Source organism: Pseudorca crassidens, chromosome 12 (assembly GCF_039906515.1).
Source record: "Pseudorca crassidens isolate mPseCra1 chromosome 12, mPseCra1.hap1, whole genome shotgun sequence".
Lineage (NCBI taxonomy): Eukaryota > Metazoa > Chordata > Mammalia > Artiodactyla > Delphinidae > Pseudorca > Pseudorca crassidens.
Genome location: NC_090307.1, coordinates 13836029 through 13863434, shown reverse-complemented (window position 1 = coordinate 13863434; position 27406 = coordinate 13836029). Strand labels below are relative to the sequence as shown.

Below are 27406 nucleotides of genomic sequence, written 5' to 3'. Positions count from 1 at the left end.
TCATGACCCTCGCTGCCTGTGAACATGAACCAGCCCAACATTTTAGTGATTTTCTTTTAAAGTGTTTATAACTTCCATGAGAGCTCTACCTCTGCTGTTTCCTACAATGATAAGAATCCATTTCAAGTCCACCTTGTGAGCAAGCACTTAAAGGTAGAACCACAGCATACAAGAATAATCTCCCCTAACCCCTGTAGGTATACATTACTAGATTGGATTTAACTGCGAACTTTCATTCATCTAGGTTTACATGATAGCTGGGAAAGGAGGGGCAAAAATGTATGGAACAAAAGCATGCAAATTGCTTTGTGAAACATGAAGATACACTGGAAACTGGGATGATGAGACAAATTCAAAACGTAAGTCACTCCTGACATAGTACAATCCATATTAATTACTTAATTTTTACTCCAGATTTTTCTTATAAAAGATAACACAAAGAAGGGAATGAGGCCAGTGCTACCTCAGGGCAATCAAGATGAAGTCAAAAGGGAAAAGTAAAAAGGATGTTTAGGGAATTCCCTGGAGGTACAGTGGTTAGGACTCTGCACTTTCACTGCCGAGGGCCCGGGTTCAATCCTGGGTTGGAGAACTAAGATTCTGCAGGCCTCAAGGTGCGGCTAAGAAAAAAAAAAAGCCTGTTTATATGCAACGTTTATGCTGTTATGAATGAAATGAAAGGGCTTGGAGATTTGAGGGTATTATAATTATCTTTCATGACTTATGCTACAGAAATCTAATGCATTTAAATACAGATTTAACTGTCAGTGAAGTGAAAAACAAGACCACAAGATGTGTTACTTACTCTCTCAGAACTGCATACCATACTGGCAGCGGCAACAGGCAATATATGTAGTAAGTCCAGGGACAGGCTTGAATCAGCAGGAAAAGTGCTAGTAAAACGCCAATAGCTATAAAACTACATGACAGGAGATGGCTTGGTTTCTGAAAGTTAAACAAAACATTGAAAACACTCCAAATCCATGCTACTTGATAGGTTTTTAAAAGAGATTTTATAAAGTGAAGAAAATACATTACTTTCTTTCAGTGATTCTACAACTAGATGATTAATCTAAGAGCTGCATTTAAAAAAAATCTGTCATTGGAGAAGCACATTATAGAAGAAAAAGCTGGATAGCCTGGAATTGTTGCAATTAGGTAATTCTCAATTTAAAATGACTATGCTCCTAAAGTTTGTTTGCAAGTAACTTCTTCAGAACTCTGAACATATTTCTCCTTAGTAACAATTTTATAAATGTTGATTAAGTTCACTGACAAGCCCACAAAAGCCCATTTAATCTACAATAAACTGTGGGACCTAATCTTCATTTGGAACAATGATTCTATCTATTCAAACTTCAACTTGACATGCTGCCCACGCTTCTCTCTCCATCACCCAACCACAGTAGGTTCATTCAGTCATATCTTCTCTCCCAAACACCTGCCGAACAAGAAAGGAGCTCCTCCATGTAAATCACCAGTGACGGCCTCCACAGGCCGTGGGTGCTCTGGGCCAGGAGTAATGATGTGAGGGTCAGGGACAGAAATGCCAATGATTGGAACAAGAACACACTTATGGAAAGCTGTGATGCTAAGAGCACACTGGAGAAAAAAAAAGGACTGGAGGGGTCACATGGTACTCTCTTGCCTCCGTGCATTGTTTTCTCTCTCTCTGTTTCCCCCTTGTTTTGCTAACCAAACTAAATAAGGTGAGAATTAAGAATTACCTTCTGGAGTAGGGGAGGTTAGGGAGGAAAAGCAAGAGTTTTTTCCCCCCTTATAATTCCTCCCTCTGGCCTAAAATGTCACCAGAAAGGAAGTAAAGAAGCAAGAATAAACTAGGGCAGAGTTGTAAAAAGGAAGGTGAGACACAGCATTGTGATTAAGAGTTTGGCGCTACACAGATCAGAATTCAAATCCTCGCTCTGTCACTTGCTCACTGTATGACCATGAGCAAAGTACAAAACAGATTCTGAGACTTAATTTTACCCCATCTATAAAATGCAAAGAATAATTCCATATCTATTTATCAAGGCTAGTAATGCTTAAATGAGATTATGAAAAGAGCTTAACAAAATGCCCAGAATATTACTACTGCTTAATAAATAATGGCTACCATTATCACCTTTATTTTTCTTCGCTCCTCCTCTACCTCTCTGCATTAGTCCCAAAAGTCACTACAGAAACCTCTCAGTGACTAGCACTGGAAATGGAGGTCCCATAGCAAGGGGGTGGAAGAAGAAGGAGCAAGTCTCAACCAGATATGGACAGGTAGAGTCTCTAAAGCTCAAGGTGCCTGAGGCAGGTATTCACTTTAGGAATTGGGACTGGTTTCACATCACTCTGAGGATAGTAAAATAATAAGAAAATAAGTTTAAAGAGTACCTAAAAAAGACACTCGAGGGATTTTCTAGAGTCAGTACAATACCATATAATTATCCAATCCTTTGACACATAAAGTAATCGACATTACAAATAAACATCTACTTGTAGGAAACCAAATCAAAAAGAATTCAGTTCAGCTAAAGTAAAAATTGAAAGGATTTTAAATAACAGGAATGGGGAACATTTTCCACCTCATCATCATTAACTCCCTGCCTCCCCAGACCCTCCAAAAAATACCTGATGATAATGAGCCATGCTGTGTGCATTGTCATGACTCCTCCATCCAACTAGCAATGATTAAGTCGCACAGTCTACGCCATGCTCTGTACTAGGTGCTGGCCTATGAGGAGTTTAAACCATACAGGTGGAGACTGAATCCTGGGACTTGGTTTAAGGGGTTAACATTTTGTGATTTCCCTAAGTAGTGAGAGAATAAGGGAAGCATGTGGCAAAATAAGGATATTCAGTTCTAAAGCAAAAGACATCTGAACTAGCAAAAGCAAAGGAGAAGAGTAGATAGAAGTTAAATGCAGAGTTCAATTAGGAGGAGCTATGGCAAATTACTTTAAAGAGAATGTTCACTGCAGAGTTGTCTGTAAGAGTGATAAACCTGTAAAATCTGGGGGACACTATCATGGAGAAGTGACAGAAACTTTGGAGTCAGACCTAAATTTAATTCCAGCACTGCTGTTCTATTTGCTGTCAATTTGACTAAACCATTTAGCTTGTCTCAAGCTCTGTTTCCTCATCTGGCCGTGGAGGGTTAGCATTTGCTGCGAGCTCACCTCTCACTCCCCCTGGGCCATCTATAGTCTAGCCGTATCAGTGACTTGCAGCCCTTCCAAGAAGTCATGCTGCCTCACTCCTCATCTGGCACATGCTGCTCTCCCTGCACCTTTTTCCTTTTTTCTATTGTGCTATCCGACTCACCGTTTAAGATTTGACTTTGGCAACAACTACCTCAGTGAAGGCTCCCTACACCCCAACTGCAAGCATCATGTTCTAATGAGTGCAGAGCTGCAATCATCTCACCCCCAATTGCTCTCCAAGCCTCCCTTTGGTTAATGCTGTAGACTTCTGGCAACTTATTCTTCCTCCAGATGCTGTCACTTCACTAGATTATAAACTCTCACTGAAGAAGAATCAGAATGTTTTTGCAAACAGAACTAAAGGGTTCAAAATACTTTTAATAACCTCAACTGTAAAGGTCAGTTTTATGTGTCAACTTGGCTAGGCTACAGATCCTAGTTAGTTATTCAATCACACATTAATCTAGGTGTTGGCTGTGCAAATATCTTGTAGATGTGATTAAAGTCCATAATCAGTTGACTTTAAGGGCGATTATCCTGAACAAGCATGGTGAACCTGATTCACAAAAGGCTCTAAGAGCAGAACAGAGGGTTCCCCGAAGAAGAAACTGTACCTGTGGAGTGAAGTTTCCGCTCCTGCCTGCAAGTTCCAGTCTGCCCTTCCTGATGGCCTGACCTCTGAACTTAGGACCTGCCTAACTAGCCCCACAGTCACATGAGTCAATTTCTTACACTAAATTTCTTAATACAGAGATCTTACTGGTCTATTTCTCTGGTTTAATGCTAAGTGATAGATCAGCTCTTCACTAAATAAAGTCTAAACGCTATAGTCTACCATTTGAGGCCTTTGATTACTTCCACCTAATCTATATTATCAGTATTATCTCTTATTAGGCCCTTGAACAAACCTCCCAAACTCCCCCCAAACTGAACTATTTATTTTGAAGGCAGCATGGTATAGAAAGAGCATGAATTTAAGTATTAGAGTTCAAGGACACCAGTGTGTCCTGGAGGAAAACATTTATCTCTCTGAGCCTAAATTCCCCCATCCATATTATGAGAATCATACCATTAAATTTAGGATAGTATTAAGCTTAACTGAATAACACATGTACAACACCCAGGACAGTCCTGGAATAGTGCAGTTTAATAAATATTACTTATTATCCCAGAATAAAAATACATCTTCCCAACTCTGCCTCTATTTATATTATTCAATTTGCTTTAATTCTTATCCTCTCCCTATATTCTGACTGTTAAATTTCCACCAAGACTTATTTTTTCCTGTTATCATCACCCTAGCTAAAGTGAGATTTTCTTTATTTAAGATATGATAGTCATTGTATCACATTCACTTAACATTTTTTTTTTTGTTTGTTTGTTTGTTTGTTTGTTTGGTGGTACGCGGGCCTCTCACTGCCGTGGCCTCTCCCGTTGCGGAGCACAGGCTCCGGACGCGCAGGCTCAGCAGCCATGGCTCACGGGCCCAGCCGCTCCGCAGCATGTGGGATCATCCCGGACTGGGGCACGAACCCGTGTCCCCTGCATCGGCAGGCGGACTCTCAACCACTGCGCCACCAGGGAAGCCCCACTTAACATTTTATATTAAAGTTGTCAAACATTTGTTGTCTTACGTAATATAGCATAGTATATGACCTATACCTGATAAGGTGGCTATGTGTATACACCTTTTACCTACTTTATTTAATTACAAGCTCCTTGAGAAGCTTGTAATTTTGTATCTGAATTTTGTATTTCTTGGTGTATCCTATGAAGCATCTCGCTTTGTGCTGTATAAGCAAATATTCTCTGCATTATCAGATTAACGAATAAAGAACTATCAGCTGTGAAATCTGCTGACACAACAATCTAAAGATATCATATCCCTTCTCAATAACCCAAAACGTCAAGACAAATACCAAAAGGCAGCGTTTGGCATTAGACTACTCTGGACTCAAATCTCAGTTCCTCCACAACCTAGCTGAATGGCCTTTTGCAAATTACTTAAATAGCTTCAGTTTCCTGTTTTATACAGAAAAATTATAATGCCTACTTCCAGCACTGTTACGTTGAAAGTGGCAAAATAAATTTCAAATACCCAGCTGAATGCCTAGTTATATCCTCCACTAAAACACGTCTGTTTTTGTCTCTTTTCCTACCACGTAAGAAATGATTTCTACTCTAGCCAATTTCACATACATTCAAATAATGAAAATTAGTTGGGGTAAATTATTTAAGATGCATTACAGCATTATACAAAAATGGAATAAATACTACTGCTCTTCCTTCCATTACAGAAAAATAAAGTATAAAATTGAAAAAAGTTATCACTGGAAATGTCTGCAGACTATTATTATTAATAATACACCATTCAGGTATATTACTTTTTAGATGATTTGGACATGGTAATAATCATTAGAGAATGAAGTAAAGGAGATGGAAGAGGCATATTATCCCTGGTAAATGACAGTAATATATTTTAAAAGAGTAAAGTGTTTTAATATAGTTAAACCATATATGTACTGTTATATTTTCTCAGTTGTATAAAGTATTATTAAAGACTGGGGGTTTTTTGGCATTGAAAGTATGGGGTTTTTTTGGCATTGAAAGTACAGTAAACTAGGGACTAATTCTTAAAATGAGGATATATAGAAAGTTCTGGAAATCTGTATTTAAGAATTTTAGAAAGATGAAAAAGGTAAGAAAAATGTATATTCCAGAAAGGAATATGTTCCTTTTAAAAGGAACATTTTGAATAACTGATTTTATTTCTTTCCAGCTCCTAAACTTAATATCAGATAAAGTTAAATATATTGCTTTGAAACTGTTTTCTGATCACCTGTACTGTAGAAAGATACAGAATACTTATAACATGCTAAATAATTATAAAAATAAACAGAAAAACAACACAATTAATGCCATAGGCAAATGTAAATTACACAGCTATCTTTATAGCCTCTTAAGTTACAGGACCATTATTACTGATACACCCTTTTCCCAACTAAAGAAACAGATTACTGAGAAAAAAAAGACCCAATACAACAAAAGCAAATGAGTTAGCTTAGTACAGCATGTACATTATATGAACTCACTGCAGTTAATTTGATATAATTTCTTTCCTTAGTCTTATGATTTTACACCATCATCTGAATCTTTATTATACTTTCTGAACATACCTTGACTTCTTTACTAACACCTCTGGCAAGGTTGCAGTGAGACTTGATGATCAGCAAAGAAGCATAAGATGTCCATCCCACAAAACCAAGAACGACATTGAAAGCCAAAAAGAATCTGTCATAAGTGTGATAATAGGACAATCCTTTCAATGCAAGATTAATCAGCTCCTTGCAAAGGGAAACCTATGGAGAAAGAAAAATATAATTTGCCACATGCAAAGACAAAGAAAATCTAAGTTTCAAAGGAAGAAAAATTATTAAAGTAACCGTAGATGATTGATCAAAAACAGATTTTGATTGTTCAAGGATCTTCTTGCAAAGTATAAGAAAAATTCCTGAATAAAATAAATTTCTAAATCTTGATAAGAAAGGACATTTAAAATGCAAACTATCTATGAGATGTACAATGATTTTAAATGATTCTGAATGATTCATTTTGTGAAATTATCTTCAAATGACACATGAAAGAAATGGTTCTCTAATATAGGTCCCTGAAAGGAGATGCCCACATTTACATGTTTTGACTTTCTCATATCAGATTACCCAAATCAGTTATAAAACATTATTAAAATAGCTTAATATTTTAGTGGAGAAGAATAGCTTGCCACTGTAAAACTATAACAAAAATAAGCATTAGAAATGCCATCATACTACTCAGGCAATGTTAGAAACCAAAAATAGAATTCTTTCTTACTTTAAAATTATATGACCATTTAAAACAGAGAAAATTAATGAAAAACATAGTAGGGCAGGAGTTGGGAAAAGTCAGAGCTTCAGTATGAACCATTAGATTTCCAATAGTGTGAAGCTAATTCTAAATGTACAGATATGTCATGTTCTAAAATATTATGCATAAATAAGTTGGACGACAGAAGCCTGGAATATACTTTCTCATTATAGAGAACAGCAACTGTTCATTTCCAATGTTAACCTAAAAAAATTTACCTATAACATTACCTGAAATAAGAGAAGTATGTCCATGTGGCTAAAGCAGCTACTTAGGAAATTCAACCCTTCCTTAAAGGTTCAGGAAAGCTCCCTGGCCTGCCCACTTTGCTCTCCGTCACCATACTTGCCCCTCCCCATACCTGAATGATCAGCTATTTATATATACAAGGCCTGCATACTTACTGCTTCATCATACTTTTTCTGTTTTATATAAGATCTTGCTTTTCTTAAAATGTTGATCTGTTTAGAATCAGAAAGCGAACTACAAAAGAAAAAAAATGCTTTAGGTTTAAAATGCTTCTTCATTTTAATCACATTTTTTCTTGGTTCTTTGCTTAATTGAAAATAAAAAGATGGTGAAAATTGAGTAAAGACAGAAAGAAACAAACAAACAAACTCTGAGCCAAATTGTATCACTGCTGGTTATCTGAACTCTTCCAAGAAATAACTTATAAATTAAATTTGGTTTTGACTCAAAGCTTCAACTGCCAAACTCCACTTATGACAGTCATACAATACATCATTGGAAGAAATGTAATGCTCTGGCTAACACAGAAATTCTGATTAAATCAATGTAATTAATGGAACAACAAATGAGTGGTCTGAGTTACAACACTCAGCTCTCTCATGCTCATGGTAGACACAACAGACAGGGCAGATTCACTACGGTGCTTTGTACCCTTGAGCCAGACAGGGCCTGACAATTTTCATTATCTAAGAGATCTGAGCAGAGCTTAACCAACAATTAAAGTTAGTGAATAATTTGAATCTATTTGCTATTTTTGTATTACACCATATACTTTTTTGGTTTTCCTATCTTGCATTTCTCTTTCCACCATTTCCCTGTCCTTGTTTTACCACAGTAAAAACCTTAAATACAAAGGAGAAATACTCCTAATACTGCATAAGTAATTTTTAAATAAGTATATTTAAACACAAAATTGAATATATACTGCTTAACTAGCATCTACATTCCTAAAGTGAATACCTTTACATTTTAAAAGTATAAAAAAGTTATTTAAGGATATATTAGGTTGGATCATTTGAAATTGATGTTTTTATATGTCAAAAACTACTAAATTAAATTTTGATAATTTCATATGGCTCAATAATCACTTGTCTTCTTTCTACTTGGTTTCAGCAGCTTCTAAAGAGATGAGACGGAGACTTTGTAGAAAGTTCATCTTTTAAGCAATGTTATTAGTTTGGGTGGGTCACAGACATCTTTCAGAATCTGAAACTTGCTCTAGAAAAATAAATAATCCAAAATCTTACATATAATTTCAGAAAATTCAAGAACCCCAGAATTCAACTATGAACTCTCTACAGTTCTATAGAGGCTTGATTAAGAATATGTGCCTACTCCAAGGGATCCCAGATCTTGCAACTCATGGGAACCCAATCACTTTGTCAGATTGTAGGAAAATCCCCCACCCCTGGACTCAATGGGATGTGGAGGAAAAAGGTACCAGGAAGCAAGAATACATGAAAGAAAAACAAATTACTTCAAACTGTTGCCATGATCCAGTTCTCTGTCCTTCAGACACCACACATTTTGGAATATCTTCCTAGAAGTCTTAGAAATGGAATTACTGGGCCAAAGGGCACAGGAATTCTTTGAAGGCTACACCTAAGATAAATTTTCCGAAGTTCTATAAAACCCTTCTAAGTTGATCTTCCTTCCCCTTGCTCTAATCCACTCCACTTCCTAAAACACTGATTACATCTTCTGATATACTTGAAATTGATATGGGTATATTATTGTCTACTTCATCAATTCTAAACGTCCTGGACTACTGATGACCATCTCCTTCTATTCTACTTAATTTCCCATTATCCCAAATATATACTCTCAGTTATAAAATGGTTAAGCTCTTCATTCTTCACCTATCTTGCCTTCACGTCTGAGTTATTGTTCATAAAGATCCTCCAGTCTCTGCTTTCCAAAATCAAATCTTATCATCCTTTATGGTCTACTCCAAATCTCACCTCACACCATTAGCACTTTAGTGTGGTCTCATCATCAATTTATTTCTCTTCAATTAAATTTTAACCTTCATGAGGGCCACTAATTATTTACATTAATATCAATAATACTCAGCAAAGTGCAAAGCACATAAAATGAATCAATAAATCTTAATTGATTAAAATGCTATAAGAAGAGGAGCTTCAAGATGGCAGAAGAGTAAGACGTGGCGATCAACTTCCTCCCCACAAATACATCAGAAATACATCTACATGTGGAACAACTCCTACAGAACACCTACTAAACACTGGCAGAAGACCTCAGACCTCCCAAAAGGCAAGAAACTCCCCACGTACCTGGGTAGGGCAAAAGAAAAAAGAATAAACAGAGACAAAAGAACAGGGACGGGACCTGCACCAGTGGGAGGGAGCTGTGAAGGAGGAAAGATTTCCACACACTAGGAGCCCCTTCACGGGCGGGAACTGCGGGTGGCGGAGTGGGGAGCCTCGGGGCCACGGAGGAGAGCACAGCAACAGGGGTGCGGAGGGCAAATCGGAGAGACTCCCGCACAGAGAGGATCGGTGCCGACCGGCACGCACCAGCCCGAGAGGCTTGTCTGCTCACCTGCCGGGGCGAGCGGGGCTGGGAGCTGAGGCTCGGGCTTCGGTTGGAGCGCCGGGAGAGGACTGGGGTTGGCAGCGTGAACACAGCCTGAAGGGGGCTAGTGCGCCACAGCTCGCCGGGAGGGAGTCCCGGAAAAAGTCTGGACCTGCCGAAGAGACAAGAGACTTTTTCTTGCCTCTTTGTTTCCTGGTGCGCGAGGAGAGGGGATTAAGAGCGCTGCTTAAAGGAGTTCTAGAGACGGGCGTGAGCCGTGGCTATCAGCGCGGACCCCAGAGACTGGCATGAGATGCTAAGGCAGCTGCTGCCGCCACCAAGAAGCCTGTGTGCGAGCACAGGTCACTCTCCACACCTCCCCTCCCGGAGCCTGTGCAGCCCGCCACTACCAGGGTCCTGAGATCCAGGGACAACTTCCCCGGGAGAACGCACGGCATGCCTCAGGCTGGTGCAACATCACGCCGCCCTCTGCCACAGCAGGCTTGCCCCACACTCTGTACCCCTCCTTCCCCCAGGCCGGGGTGAGCCAGAGCCCCTGAATCAGCTGCTCCTTTAACCCCGTCCTGTCTGAGCAAAGAACAGACGCCCTCAGGCGACCTACACGCAGAGGCGGGACCAATGCCAAAGCTGAACCCTGGGAGCTGTGCGAACAAAGAGAAAGGGAAATTTTCCCCAGCAGCCTCAGGAGCAGTGAATTAAATCTCCACAAACAACTTGATGTATCCTGCATCTGTGGAATACCTGAATAGACAACGAATCATCCCAAATTGAAGAGGTGGACTTTGGGAGCAACGATATATATAGTATTTTCCCCTTTTTCTCTTTTTGTGAGTGTGTATGTGTATGCTTCTGTGTGTGATTTTGTCTGTATAATTTTGCTTTTACCATTTGTCCTAGGGTTCCGTCTGTCCATTTTTTTTTTTGTTAGCACTTCTTATCATTGGTGGATTTGTGTTTTTGGTTTGGTTGCTCTACTCTTTTTTTTTTTTATTACTTAAAAAAAGCTTTTTTTAATGATTTTTTTTATTTTAATAACTATTTTATTTTATTTTATTTTATTTATTTATTTTCTCCCTTTTATCTTGAGCCTTGTGGATGACAGGCTCTTGGTACTCCAGCCAGCTGTCAGGGCTGTGCCTCTGAGGTGGAAGAGCCAAGTTCACAACATTGGTCCACAAGAGACCTCCCAGCTCCACATGATATCAAATGGCGAAAATCTCCCAGAGACCTACATCTCAATGCCAAGACCCAGCTCCACTCAATGATCAGCAAGCTACAGCGCGGGACACCCTAAGCCAAACAACTAGCAACACAAGAACACAACCCCATCCATTAGCAGAGAAGTTGCCTAAAACCATAATAAGGCCAAGACACCCCAAAACACACCACCAGACGTGGACCGGCCCACCAAAAAGACAAGATCCAGCCTCATCCACCAGAACACAGGCACTATTCCCCTGCACCAGGAAGCCTACACTACCCACTGAACCAACCTTAGCCACTGGGGACAGACACCAAAAACAAGGGAAACTACGAACCTCCAGCCTGTGAAAAGGAGACCCCAAACACAGTAAGTTAAGCAAAATGAGAAGACAGAGAACCACACAGCAGATGAAGGAGCAAGGTAAAAACCCACCAGACCTAACAAATGAAGAGGAAATAGGCAGTCTACCTGAAAGAGAATTCAGAATAATGAAAGAAAAGATGATCCAAAATCTTGGAAATAGAATGGAGAAAATACAAGAAACGTTTAACAAGGACCTAGAAGAAACAAAGAGCAAACAAACGGTGATGAACAACACAATAAATGAAACTAAAAATTCTCTAGAAGGCATCAATAGTAGAATAACTGAGGCAGAAGAACGGATAAGTGACGTGGAAGATAAAATAGTGGAAATAAATACTGCAGAGCAGAATAAAGAGAAAGAATGAAAAGAATTGAGAACAGTGTCAGAGTCCTCTGGGACAACATTAAACACACCAACATTCGAATTATAGGGGTCCCAGGAGAAGAAGAGAAAAAGAAAGGGACTGAGAAAATATTTGAAGAGATTATAGTGGAAAACTTCCCTAATAAGGGAAAGGAAATAGTTAATCAAGTCCAGGAAGCACAGAGAGTCCCATACAGGATAAATTCAAGGAGAAAAATGTAAAGACACATATTAATCAAACAATCAAAAATTAAATACAAAGAAAACATATTAAAAGCAACAAGGGAAAAACAACAAATAACATACAACGGAATCCCCATAAGGTTAACAGCTGATTTTTCAGCAGAAACTCTGCAAGCCAGAAGGGAATGGCAGGATATATTTAAAGTGATGAAGGGGAAAAACCTACAACCAAGATTACTCTACCCAGCAAGGATCTCATTCAGATTTGACAGAGAAATTAAAAGCTCTACAGACAAGCAAAAGCTAAGAGAATTCAGTACCACCAAACCAGCAATTTATAACAAATGCTAAAGGAACTTCTCTAGGCAGGAAACACAAGAGAAGGAAAAGACCTACAGTAACAAACCCAAAACAATTAAGAAAATGGTAATAGGAACATACATATCGATAATTACCTTAAATGTAAATGGATTAAGTGCTCCAATGAAAAGACACAGACTGGCTGAATGGATACAAAAACAAGACCCATATATATGCTGTCTACAACAGACCCACTTCAGACCTAGAGACACATTCAGACTGAAAGTGAGGGGATGGAAAAAGATATTGCATGCAAATGGAAATCAAAAGAAAGCTGGAGTAACAATTCTCATATCAGACAAAATAGACTTTAAAACAATGACTATTACCAGAGACACAGAAGGACGCTACATAATGATCAAGGGATCAATCCAAGAAGAAGACATAATAATTGTAAATATTTATGCATCTGACACAGGAGCACCTCAATACATAAGGCAAATACTAACAGCCATAAAAGGGGAAATCGACAGTAACACAATCATAGTAAGGGATTTTAACACCCCACTTTCACCAATGAACAGATCATCTAAAATGAAAATAAATAAGGAAACACAGGCTTCAAATGATATATTAAATAAGATGAACTTAATTGATATTTATAGGACATTCCATTCCAAAACAACAGAATACTCTTTCTTCTCAAGTGCTCACGGAACATTCTCCAGGATAGATCATATCTTGGCTCACAAATCAAGCCTTGGTAAATTTAAGAAAATTGAAATCGTATCAAGCATCTTTTCCAACCACAATGCTATGAGACTAGATATCAATTACGAGAAAAAAATTTGTAAAAAATACAAACACATGGAGGCTAAGCAATACACTACTTAATAACCAAGAGATCACTGAAGAAATCAAAGAGGAAATCAAAAAATACCTAGAAAAAAATGACAATGAAAACACGATGACCCAAAACCTATGGGATGCAGCAAAAGCAGTTCTAAGAGGGCAGTTTATAGCAATACAATCCTACCTTAAGAAACAAGAAACATCTTAAATAAACAACCTAACCTTACACCGAAAGCAATTAGAAAAAGAAGAACAAAAAACCCCCAAAGTTAGCAGAAGGAAAGAAATCATAAAGATCAGATCAGAAATAAATGAAAAAGAAATGAAGGAAACAATAGCAAAGATCAATAAAACTAAAAGCTGGTTCTTTGAGAAGATAAACAAAATTCATAAACCATTAGTCAGACTCATCAAGAAAAAAAGGGAGAAGACTCAAATCAATAGATTTAGAAATGAAAAAGGAGAAGTAACAACTGACACTGCAGAAATACAAAGGATCACAAGAGATTACTACAAGCAACTATATGCCAATAAAATGGACAACCTGGAAGAAATGGACAAATTCTTAGAAAAGCTCAACCTTCCGAGACTGAACCAGGAAAAAATAGAAAATATGAACAGACCAATCAGAAGCACTGAAATTGAAACCGTGATTAAAAATCTTCCAACAAACAAAAGGCCAGGACCAGATGGCTTCACAGGTGAATTCTATCAAACATTTAGAGAAGAGCTAACACCTATCCTTCTCAAACTGTTCCAAAATATAGCAGATGGAGGAACACTCCCAAACTCATTCTACAACTACCATCACCCTGATACCAAAACCAGACAAAGATGTCACAAAGAAAGAAAACTACAGGCCAATATCACTGATGAACATATATGCAAAAATCCTCAACAAAATACTAGCAAACAGAATCCAACAGCACACTAAAAGGATCACACACCATGATCAAGTGGGGTTTATCCAGGAATGCAAGGATTCTTCAATGTATGCAAATCAATCAATGTGATACACCATATTAACAAATTGAAGGAGAAAACCCAAATGATCATCTCACTAGATGCAGAGAAAGCTTTCGACAAAATTCAACACCCATTTATGATAAAAACCCTCCAGAAAGTAAGCATAGAGAGAACTTACCTCAACATAATAAAGGCCATATATGACAAACCCACAGCCAACATCGTCCTCAATGGTGAAAAACTGAAACCATTTTGTCTAAGATCAGGAACAAGACCAGGCTGCCAACTATTATTCAACATAGTTTTGGAAGTCCTAGCCACGTCAATCAGAGAAGAAAAAGAAATTAAAGGAATACAAATTGGAAAAGGAGAAGTAAAACTGTCTCTGCTTGCAGATGACATGATACTATACATAGAGAATCCTAAAAATGCCACTGGAAAACTAGTAGAGCTAATCAATGAATTTGGTAAAGTAGCAGGATACAAAATTAATGCACAGAAATCTCTGGCATTCCTATACACTAATGACAAAATATCTGAAAGAGAAATTAAGGAAACACTCCCATTTACCACTGCAGCAAAAAGAATAAAATATCTAGGAATAAACCTACTTAAGGAGACAAAAGACCTGTATGCAGAAAACTATAAGACACTGATGAAAGAAATTAAAGATGATAGAAATAGATGGAGAGATATACCATGTTCTTGGATGGGAAGAATCAACATTGTGAAAATGACTCTAATACCCAAAGCAATCTACAGATTCAATGCAATCCCTATCAGACTACCAGTGGCATTTTTCACAGAACTAGAACAAAAAAGTTCACAATTTGTATGGAAACACAAAAGACCCCGAATAGCCAAAGCAATCTTGAGAAAGAAAAACAGAGCTGGAGGAATCAGGCTCCCTGACTTCAGACTATACTACAAAGCTACAGTAATCAAGACAGTATGGTACTGGCACAAAAACAGAAATATAGATTAATGGAACAGGATAGAAAGCCCAGAGATAAACCCATGCACATATGGTCACCTTATCTTTGATAAAGGAGGCAAGAATATACAGTGGAGAAAAGACAGCCTCTTCAATAAGTGGTGCTGGGAAAACTGTACAGTTACATGTAAAAGAATGAAGTTAGAACACTCCCTAACACCACACACAAAAATAAACTCAAAATAGATTAAAGACCTAAATGTAAGTCCAGACACTATTAAACTCTTAGAGGAAAACATAGGCAGAACACTCCATGACATAAATCAGAGCAAGATCCTTTTTGACCCACCTCCTAGAGAAATGAAAACAAAAATAAACAAATGGGACCTAATGAAACTTCAATGCTTTTGCACAGCAAAGGAAACCATAAACGAGACAAAAAGACAACCTTCAGAATGGGAGAAAATATTTGCAAATGAAGCAACTGACAAAGGATTAATCTCCAAAATTTACAAGCAGCTCATGCAGCTCAATATTAAAAAAACAAACAACCTGGGCTTCCTGGTGGCGCAGTAGTTGAGAGTCCGCCTGCCGATGCAGGGGACACGGGTTCGTGCCCTGGTCCGGGAAGATCCCACATGCCGCAGAGCGGCTGGGCCCGTGAGCCATGGCCGCTGAGCCTGCGCGTCCGGAGCCTGTGCTCCGCAACAGGAGAGACAACAACAGTGAGAGGCCCACATACTGCAAAAAAAAAAAAAAAAAAAAAAAACCTAATCCAAAATTGGGCAGATGACCTAAGCGACATTTCTCCGAAGAAGATATACAGATTGCCAAGAAACACATGAAAGAATGCTCAACATCATTAATCATTAGAGAAATGCAAATCAAAACTACAATGAGATATCATCTCACACCAGTCAGAATGGCCATCATCAAAAAATCTACAAACAATAAATGCTGGAGAGAGTGTGGAGAAAAGGGCACCCTCTTGCACTGTTGGTGGGAATGTAAATTGATACAGCCCCTATGGAGAAGAGTATGCCAGTTCTTTAAAAAACTAAACATAGAACTACCATACGACCCAGCAATCCCACTACTGGGCATATACCCTGAGAAAACCATAATTCAAAAAGAGTCATGTACCACAATGTTCATTGCAGCTCTATTTACAATAGCCAGGACATGGAAGCAACCTACGTGTCCATGGACAGATGAATGGATAAAGAAGATGTGGCACATATATACAATGGAATATTACTCAGCCATAAAAAGAAACGAAATTGAGTTATTTGTAGTGAGGTGGATGGACCTAGAGGCTGTCTTACAGAATGAAGTAAGTCAGAAAGAGAAAAACAAATACCGTATGCTAAGACATATATATGGAATCCAAAAAAAGAAAAAAAAAAAAGGTCATGAAGAACCTAGGGGAAAGATGAGAACAAAGACACAGATCTAATAGAGAATGGACTTGAGGACACGGGGAGGGGGAAGGGTAAGCTGGGACAAAGTGAGAGAGTGGTAATGTATATATGGTATACACTACCAAATGTAAAATAGATAGCTAGTGGAAAGCAGTTGCATAGCACAGGGAGATCAGCTCGCTGCTTTGTGACCAGGTAGAATGGTGGGATAGGGAGGGTGGGAAAGAGGAAGATGCAAGAGGGAAGAGATATGGGGATATATGTGTATGTATAACTCATTCACTTTGTTATAAAGCAGAAACTGACACACCATTGTAAAGCAATTATACTCCAATAAAGATGTTTAAGAAAATGCTATCAAAATATTGCAGACCTAAAAAAGGAAGAAAAATAAAAGAATGTACCTTGCTATTCTTAAAGCACCTAACAATTTGCTAAACTAAATAAAAAAAGGGAAAAAAAGCTTGTCTGGAAATAAATTACTTAAGCTAATTTATGTTCTCAAGTGAAGTCTTAAAAAAAAATAAGAAACATTTTTAAAGAGAAATACTTGTTACATTACATTATATACATATTTTATATGAAATATTACATTATATATGGAGTATTAGAAACCATGGTCAGTCTAATTTATATTTTTCTAAATGGACTCTATAAATTTAGGAACATACCAAAGGTTCAGAATGTGTCTGGAATTCATCAAAATGTTCTATACAAACCTCACTGTTGCATTATGACATTAAAGACTCTTATAAACGTGTTCCCCATGTAATTTTTTTAGTTTTCCATAAGTTGAGAACGACTGCAAAATAAGTCTTAGTATCACATATTTTAAACATAAAGAAGTTTTGTGAAAAATAAAAAGTCCAGAATATAAGGTACAATATTTTAACATCCATGTAAAAAAGACAAAACAAATAACAACCAAAGAAGGGGGGTTGGCAAGGGAGTAATCAAAGGAGTAATGTATACAAATTAAAATGAATAACGGGGAGCTGCACGTGCCAATGCTGGTAAATCTTGAAAATCATACTGAAGGGAAAAAAAGAGAATTGTAGAAAAAAAAAAATTGGTAGATTTTAAAAATAGGGATTCAATTATATTACACCACTTTACTTCTTAAGAAAAAAAGAGGATCTAAAGAAATATGGTAAAATGTTAACATTTTTAAAACCTGGATTGTAGGTACAAGGATTTTTGTTATAGTCTTCATTCTTTTCAGTGTGTTTGAATAATTTCATAATTAAAATCAAAAATATGTAGCCAAAGGGATATATACATACACATACATAGGTACACATGATATATATATAGACAGATACATAAGAAACTGCAGCTACACCTCCAGGAACAAAGACTGTAAAGACTGGAACACACCAGGCACGGGAACTTTTTATTATCATCTGTGTGACTTTTATTGTGAAGATGTATTACTTTTTTTTTTTCTTAATTCATTTATTTTGTTTTATTTATTTTTGGCTGTGTTGGGTCTTCGTCGCTGCGCGCTGTCTTTCTCTAGTTGTGGCGAGCGGGGGCTACTCTTCGCTGTGGTGCGCAGGCTTCTCATTGCAGTGGCGTCTCTTGGTGAGGAGCACAGGCTCTCGGTGTGCAGGCTTCAGTAGTTGCAGCACACGGGCTCAGTAATTGCGGCACACAGGCTTAGGTGCTCCGTGGCATGTGGGATCTTCCTGGACCAGGGACTGAACCCGTGTCCCCTGCATTGGCAGGCGGATTCTTAACCACTACACCACCAGGGAAGCCCCAAGATGTATTACTTTTTCATTCACATTTTACTAACCAGATTTTTAAAATAATTAAAACATTAAAATTTAACCATAGTTTCTGGCTATGATGGAGAAGCTTTGGCATACCAATGCTCCCACCAGGAACAACCAGAAAGCCTGATAAAACAAAATTAAAAATAAATTTGAAGGTACTGGAGAGCTAGCAGACCCTTGATGGTCTTAAGACCATCAAGAATTGAAGGGTTTGGACCCTAGAAAGAAATCACACAGAAAATTGGGCATCCGTACACAAGGAAAAAGGCTGAGAATTTGGGCAGATGGCTGCTGCCAGGATGTAGAGAATCCAACAAAGCCTTTGGCAATCTTATCAGACTGTAGAGATAAAAATTAAGGTTTGCAGCATCCCATGAAGCCGGGACTTGAGGACCCAAAAGAGAATAAAAATAAGAGAACAATATACAATTTTCATTCTGGATTTTTAAAAAAAAGACATGAAAAGAAGGTTATCTGGAATTACTTAAACTAATTTAATACAGATTCTGAAGTGAAGTCTTAAGAAAAATGAGAGAAGGAATTTTTATAAGCAAGAATTTATATATGGAGAACTCAGATAAAGAAACAGAGGCCAAGTGCTGGTAAGAGAGAAGGTGAACTTTACACTCAGCCGAATTCTTCAGCTGTTTAGGACAAGAGGACAAGAAGTTGGGGAGAAGGCACCTGAAAAGTAGGACAGTAATCTCAAGATATATGAGAGAGAAAATCTGATGTTTAGGAGGCACCTAAGAGGAAGGGCTCTAGCTAACACAACAAGCTTCAGCTGAGATCCATGGGTGGCTCCACTCTAAGAGCAGACACAAACCAGTGGGAAGAAGAGACAAAGGAACAAACTGCAACACAGCTTTGAGTCAGCTACTGCTCTGCGCCTGTCAGAGGTTAAGGTAAGACCTCTCCAGAGAATGAGATAATCCAGAGCTTCTAAAACTTTTAATGTACAATGATAAGGGTTCATTTAAAAACTACCAGACTCAACAACAGGACCAACTGACAAAGGACAACAGTAACAAACTCACAAACAATACGGTTATTGGTGTTATCAAGTACAGACTTTAAAATAATTGTGGTTAATATATTCAATAATGGAGAATAAGACAGAAAATTGCACCACGTATCTGGAATCTACTTTTTACATAAATTGAAATAAAAGTCCTAGAACTGAAAAACAAGTGATAACTGATAGCCACAAACTAGACAAAGCAGAAGAGAGATTTGGTATATCAGAAGATAGGTCAATAGAAAATATCTTGCCTCAATCTTGAAGAGCAGAAAGAAAATACAGAAAAGACCATTTAAAAAATCAACCATACACATCATTGTTAACAGGAACATATATATATATATATATATATATATATATTTCTCCTGTATATATACACACACACATATATATATATATATACACACATAATTGGAATCACAAAGAGGGAGAAGAGAGAGAATTTGGCAGAAGTAATATTTATGATAATAGCAATGCAACATTTCTACACAGTAATTTGTATGAAAATTTTTCCTCTATTGACAAAATCTTTTATATTGAAAACATCAAGTTTTAAAAGAATCTATTATCAACATGTTAAGCTTAACTAAAAAGCAAAAGAAATAAATATTAATTGTGCACATTTCTTTGCTGTGATTGCTATTGTTTCATCTTTTTTCCATAGTTATATGAACACTGTAGAAGAAACTAAACCATGTTTTAGAATTATCAAGACTTTCAGCATTTTTTCAGGGTGAACTAGTGTTTGGAGGGTGAAATCTCCTTAAAATGCTACCCTTAGAAGTATTATATATTCTTTACTCAGATTTTTATCATTTGCATTTACAAATGATATTTTAGAGATACCTAATGATACCTACTCCATTCCTTTTTAGAATATCTATTTAAAGGAAAAACTATATCAAGAAGACAAAGAGAAAGCAGGAAAAAAAGTATTTATAGAATAATTTGTACTCCTTTAGACTGACCAATGACATAGAATCTTATCTTTCATGTCATAATAAAGTAAATGAATATTTTCCAATATAGGTATGTGATGTATAAAAGTTACTTTTTTAAAAAATATTTATTTATTTATTTTTGGCTGTGTCAGGTCTTTGTTGATGCACGCAGGCTTTCTCTAGTTGTGGCGAGCAGGGGCTACTCTTCATTACGGTGCGCGGGCTTCTCATTGTGGTGGCTTCTCTTGCTGCAGAGCATGGGCTCTAGGTGCGCGGGCTTCCATAGTTATGGCTCGCATGCTCTGGAGTGCAGGCTCAGTAGTTGTGGCATGTAGGATCTTCCAGAACCAGGGCTCAAACCTGTGTCCCCTGCATTGGCAGGAGGATTCTTAACTACTGTGCTACCAGGGAAGTCCCCAAAGTTACTTTTTTAAAAGAAGAATTTCGGGTTTGAGGCAGAAAATTACACTTTTAGTAAATAATTAGTAAATCAGATGGATGAAGTGGTAGAAAGATTCACATTAAAACAAATATTTAAAATTTGGTCCAAGGGAGGAATTTTAATCCATATCAGACTAAAAGAAATAAATATATTAAAAAGAATCAAAGTATCTTTTGCCATTTTAGTAGAAAATATTAATATTAAAATATTCTGTTAAAATTTATTTCAGTTCCCTGAATTTAAATAGTGATTTTTAAATAAAATATAACAGATGTTTTGGCTTCTATTGGCAAGGTACAATATCTCCTTCCCATTTTCATTTTTTTCTAAAATATCTCTTAAGAGTCTTCTCTTGTTCTTTTCTCATTTCATGGAATTTTTTTCTTTTAATGTTTTTCTTATCTTACTTTAGTCTCTATACATACTTTTCAAATAGAAAGTGTTTTTTCCTCCTTTTTAAGGTACTTTCAATGTAGCCAAACTATACTTTTTCTAGTCATGTAGCTCCACCTGCTGGTCATTCCTGGCATAGACTCAGGGTCCATTAGACCCAATTTTAGTTTTGAGGGTTTTTTAAGCAGTTCTATTTGTCATAATGAATATTTCATGATTTTTATTCTTTCTTAGAGGTCTTTAAAATATCAAAGGTAAAATTTACTTATTTTTTAAATAATAGGATAAAATAGGATATGCGATTACCATATGGATCCATTGGACCCTTTTACAAGTCTAAGATATGTTACAGGATCTTAGCAATCTTGTTCTTCCTCTATCTTGACACATTTGCTATTTCATCACCCTAGGAACTATTACATTATTCACCAATTATTCATGCTAGGAAAGACTAAATAAGACAATGGAAGAATGGTAGAGAGATATTATTAAACCTAAATCTAGCGATGCTGGTGAAATTAATCACACAAGTAAAATCTCAAGACTGAATATCCTAGATAGCTGTCAATATCCTAGATAAGTTTTCTTACATTTAAGAACTGATGAGTGAACAATATATTTCTAACAAGAAAAAGGAAATATGGTACTTATTCAAGAAGGAAGGACTTCATTGAACAATTATTTGTAACAAGAACCTGAGCTGTTTTACAAAAAGGATGTGTGACCACAGCATTCTTTCATCTTTTATGATGTTTATGTTCCAATAATTACTTGATATAGTTTCTAAGTGGACAATGCTAATATTAGGTGTATATATAAAGGTGACTGGAAGGAAAGAGATGGTGTAGAAATGAAAAAAACTCATTGGATTAGAGAAAAATAAAGAGCCCATTGTACTCAGATGATAAATGATGATAACTGTTTTTCCTGGTATACTGAACATATGTAACAGGGAAAACAGGATACTACTCATAATAGAAATAAAATATCCAGGAATAAAATAATGAGAAATGTATATTGGATGGGAAAAGATAAAATTTTACTTAGGGACATAACAGAAGCTATAAATAAATAAATAAAGTTCAATAGTGTAAAAACATCAATTCTCTCCAAATTGCTTCCTAAATACAGTGTAATACCACAGAATTTTTTATGTAATTCAAGTTGATGATTCTCAAATTTACATGGAAGAATACATTTCTTTTTTATCTGTGCCCATAACTTTTATGATTTCGATTCATGCCAATGATTAGAATACCGTTTTTTTTTGTTTTTTGGGGTTTTTTTGCCGCACTGTGTGGCTTACAGGATCTTAGATTGAGCCCAGGCCCACGTCAGTGAAAGTGCCAAGTCCTAACCACTGGACCACCAGGGAACTACCTATTTTTTGTTTCTTTTTAAATTATGTTTTATCAAAGCAATATATACATATAATTTTTTTAAATCAAAAACAGTACAGAGGGGCAAAATGACAACCAATGTGTCCCTGCCCCACCCTTCTCAGCTCTCAGTTCCCCAACCCAGAAATAAAAACTTTCACGTGTCTGTTATTCTGGTAGTTACCCTCATTTTTCTTAATAATATGCTTTTATTACTATATCTTTTTAAAAAAATTTATTTACTTATTTGTTTTTATTTTTGGCTGTATTGGGTCTTCGTTGCTGTGCACAGACTTTCTCTAGTTGTGGTGAGTGGGAGCAACTCTTCGTTGCAGTGCGTGGGCTTCTCATTGCAGTGGCTTCTCTTGTTGCAGAGCACGGGCTCTAGGCACGAGGGCTTCAGTAGATGTGGCTCGCGGGCTCTAGAGTGCTGGCTCAGTAGTTGTGGCACATGGGCTTAGTTGCTCTGCGGCATGTGGGATCTTCCTGGGTCAGGGCTCGAACCCGTGTCCCCGGCATTGGCGGGCGGATTCTTAACTACTGCACCACTAGGGAAGCCCCATTACTATTTCTTGACTTGATAACCTGAGACCCTTGCTGTTGACTCCCCGCTGACTCTGTTCCTGCTGTCTCCTCCCACCTCAATATGGTTATATTACTATTTTTACCTCCTGGTGGCTACGTTGGTCACTTTAATAATCTAATACCCAAACCTCTACCTTATTCTCTCAACTATAGCTGGAATCATCTCCACATTCTTTTTTATGAGGACAATAGCACCACTATTATTCCATTTATATTTCTGCCTTCCAACCTGTAGCCTTGTACATTGCCGAAGTTGGTAACATTTGCATTCTATTCTGTAATCATTATTAAGTCTTCCTTGCTCTGTCTAAGGTTTGACTCTAAAAGCTGAAAATCAATATTTACATTATTTATGATTACTTAAATGCTGTTCACTCAGTAGCAAAGTTTTATACTATAATTAAATTTTCTCATCTATTTCTTTGAAGTCTTGATCCACATGCCAATCTTCAAATCTTTCTTACAGTCCCAACAATTGCTCAAAATCATGTCACATCTTAGGTTCTTCAGATTTGAAGCCTGCTTTTATTGTACAATTTAAAATGTTTCCTTTTCCCCTAAGTTTCCAGTGTATGGGGGGTGAAGAAATGACACCTTCCAGTGTTTCCTCCAGCTTCTCATTCCGTGCATATATTACTTAAAATTCATTTCACTTCTTTTGAGTTCTACTTGCTGTTCTAATTTGGAGGATTTGCCTCCCATTTGGACCATTCTTGTACAATTTATCATTCTGTAGGTTTTTAGTTGCATTTTGCATTTTTAAAAAAATGCATCCTATACTTTTTCTCATTTTGTAAAGTTTGTGCTGCTTTTTTATTTATGGATACAACAGTTTCTCAGATATTTCTGAGGATTTTAATATTTTTAAGCTCTTCTCTATTCCTTCAGTTATCTATTTCCTCACGAGTCAATTCTTTGTTTTATCCAAGGCTTTTCTCGTCATACTGCAGGCTTTCAACGAATGATGATTTTCAGCCAGACAAGTTTGCAGGCAGGGTGGGTGAGCCAGTGGGTGAGAATCAACCATCCTGTTGGGCCCCCTGGTGACACAAAGCTAGCAGTGGCTCCGCAGGCAGGTGTTGAGCATGAAAGCAGGGGAAGTTCATGGTCAGCTCCCAGGCCAAGTGGAGGAAGGTGGGCAATGTGCACTTGAACCCCTTCCAGAAGAGCATTTCCCTGATCAGTCTTTCTCAAGTAGCTGATCTAAAGTAACTCTCAGTTACTTTCAATGTCCTGTGTATTTTCTTCATATCAAAAATTGATAATATATTTCTTGTTCATTTGTTTATTTTGTTACTGTCTGACTATACCACTACATTACAAATAAACAGATGCATATGATAGCTAAATGATATAATATAGGGCAAATTCTAATTGATAAAGACTTGGCTTATAGTCTTTATAAGTATATGTGATAATGCTACAATTAGGGACACTCCTCAAAAATAATTCTACCTTTGACATATGTAATATAATTAATTTCATAACTTGCAAATTCATAACTACCTTGTTAATGTCATAATTAATTAACATAACTTGTTAATGTCATAACTTGCAAAATCTTAAGTTTGTTTTTGCCCTCCTATACACACACACACACACACACATATACACACACACACACACACAAAGGCAGGCTGCCATAGAGAATGATGTGATTACATGATTCAGAGGGCAATAGTTTCTAGTTTATGAATACTACACTAGTGCTATATAAGTAAAAATAACTCCAATGAAGTCATTCAATCAGATCCTTACCACCCATATTTCAAACAGTTTTTATTTATTTTGGTCAAGAACAAAATCCTTCCTAATTAAATGTGAATCCCTACTAACTGCAAACGAAGTCCAAGGAGGCTGAGAAAACCCGCCCGAGTCGGTGGTGCAGAGCCACATTTATGACTCAAATCTGCCCATTCTCAATTCAAGGAAAGTACGTCTTTCTGGATGTGGGACAAAATCTGCTGCCCACCAAAATCAACTCTCCTCTTTTCCCAAGTAGTTGTCAGTGTTTCCCAGAATTGTCTCATTGGCCTTTTCTTGTCACTTTTTATATTCTCCCCAGAGCCTCCTACATGTTTAACACTTTCCACCACCATCTTTATGCTGTTGGCTCCAAAATCTTAATAACCAATTCTCATCTCTATCTTGAAATTCAAGTCCTTATTTTTAACTAATTAACTGGTATCTTCAAATGTAAGTTGAACTCAGTAAATTCATCCTTACCTTTCATACTAGCTCTTCTTTCTTTCTATAAGCCATAATGGCACAAGCATCTTCCCAATCAACCAAACCAAGAGCCCCACACCTTCCCAGTCAAGCCCTGTTGAATTTATCTCCTTTATGTTTCCTATATCTCTCTGCACCCCTATATCTCCTCTACCAGCCATTCAAAGGTATATAGCATCTGGTTCATTATTTATAAAACGAGAAGAGGCTTTCATTTAGAAGACTGCACTAACGTACCCAAAAAAGACAATGTTTCTAAGTACCTAATCTATCCTGTCAAGCTTTCAAACTCAGTGAAAAATTATTTCCTACAAGTTAATAAAAATATATAAGAGACTTACTTAAATGGTGTGAACAAAAATGGTAAAGTAGCTTCTTTTTTCTGAGCCATTTTCACCTGGGAACCAAGTATGAAAATACTTTATATTATAAATGAGAAAAAAAATTAATTTCATTTTGAAATATAAACATCCATTGAAATAGTTCTTCAGGGACAGAAATAAATGGAATTTTGTGTTGCTATATTATTTCATAAATATCTAAAGAAAATGTTAATATTATTGTACCATTACAATAAGCTGAGAATTAAGCATATCAAGCCTGCAAAATAACATATTGTAATGTAATTAAACTATATTTCTTTAATTCTTAGGAAACAAAATAAGCCAAGCTGCATTAACATATTCTGTTATTAAGAATAACAGAAAGGGACTTCCCTGGTGGCGCAGTAGTTGAGAGTCTACCTGCCAGTACAGGGGACACGGGTTCGACCCCTGGTCCAGGAGGATCCCACATGCTGCGGAGCAACTAAGCTCGTGCACCACAACTAGTGAGCCTGCGCTCCGGAGCCCACGAGCCACAACTACTGAAGCCCGTGTACCCTAGAGCCCACACGCCGCAACTGCTGAGCCCACGCACCGCAACTACTGAAGCCCGCGTGTTCTAGGGCCAGCATGCCACAACTACTGAGCCCATGTGCTGCAACTACTAAAGCCCCTGCTCGCCGCAACTGGAGAAAGCCCGCACACAGCAATGGAGACCCAACGCAGCCAAAAACAAAAAAGAATAACAGAAAGTTTCAGTTAAATGGTCACCTCTTTAAGCTCTTAATGCATATAATAATATACATGGAATGACAAGAAATGTTGCAATCTCTAATCCTACTTCTACAAGGCAAATTTCATTGATAAAGACTTGGTTTGTAGTCTTTATGAGCATATGTGGTACTCTAACAATTAGGAACACTCCTCAAAGGTAATTCTACACCCTTAAACTGATTCATGGAACCTGCACCTCAGACATGTGAAACTTTAGGACATTAGTTAAACACACAAGATTTAAAGATAATAAATTATAGAAAATCATTTCTTGAAATGCAAAATCAAATATTTTCACTTAATATATGCAATTTTAAAATTGTAGTAGCGTCCATTTTTGTGTGTGGTCTTGTTTTACCTTGAACTGTTCAAGAATCTGTACTGCATTTGTAAACATGCTCTCTGCTTTGAAGAGATCAGTGCTGTTAAGTATATCCACAGGAAGGGTTCCCTGTAAATAATAGACACTGATTTAATATTAGTACTAACAAAGCTCAAAATATTCTTATAAAACAAAACAGACTTACAAAGGAAGCAACAGAGATGACATATGGACAAATTCTTGGAATAATTAAACAAAAAATCTTTTTAAAAACCATAACTAAAAAATGTTCTATTATTTTTTCTTACAAAGTAGATATAATAAAGTAAATAAAGCAAAAGAGATGAATTAAGTTCAACAAAACCTAACATTTATTTAAAGATTACTATGTGGCAGGCAGTGAACTAAAGGTGCTCTGCACACACACAAAATTACTATGGTGGGCCACAGCCAGCTCACTTAAAAAGAAAAAAAAGAAATAATAAGAAAAATAGGACTATATTACTATGTATAGTAACGGTAAGGATTGTTTTGTGAAACGTTGGTTTCAGTGACAGACATACACACACACTTATGACTATAGGGATCATATCAGAGTTCTGAGGTAGATGACATTATGTTTTTTAAGTTTGATTTGAAGGGCTAGAAAGAATGGCTGATGGGAATGGATTTTGTTTGTTTTTTAGCTTTTCAGCATCCAGTTCCCATTTTTAACAGCATTACCATTCTA

General features: G+C 37.1%; 1 protein-coding gene across 7 annotated transcripts in view; it reads right to left on the bottom strand.

The window, feature by feature from the left end:
- Positions 1-27406, bottom strand: part of PIGN (phosphatidylinositol glycan anchor biosynthesis class N) — a 111612-nt gene that overhangs the window by 56275 nt on the left and 27931 nt on the right. For all 7 annotated transcript variants that reach the window (XM_067698906.1, XM_067698907.1, XM_067698905.1 and 4 more), the window contains 5 exons: positions 26713-26805; positions 25599-25654; positions 7502-7580; positions 6371-6553; positions 806-945 (listed from right to left, as the gene is read on the bottom strand). In XM_067698906.1, coding sequence (XP_067555007.1) covers positions 806-945; positions 6371-6553; positions 7502-7580; positions 25599-25654; positions 26713-26805 — 551 coding nt within the window. The remainder of the gene's footprint in view (positions 1-805; positions 946-6370; positions 6554-7501; positions 7581-25598; positions 25655-26712; positions 26806-27406) is intronic.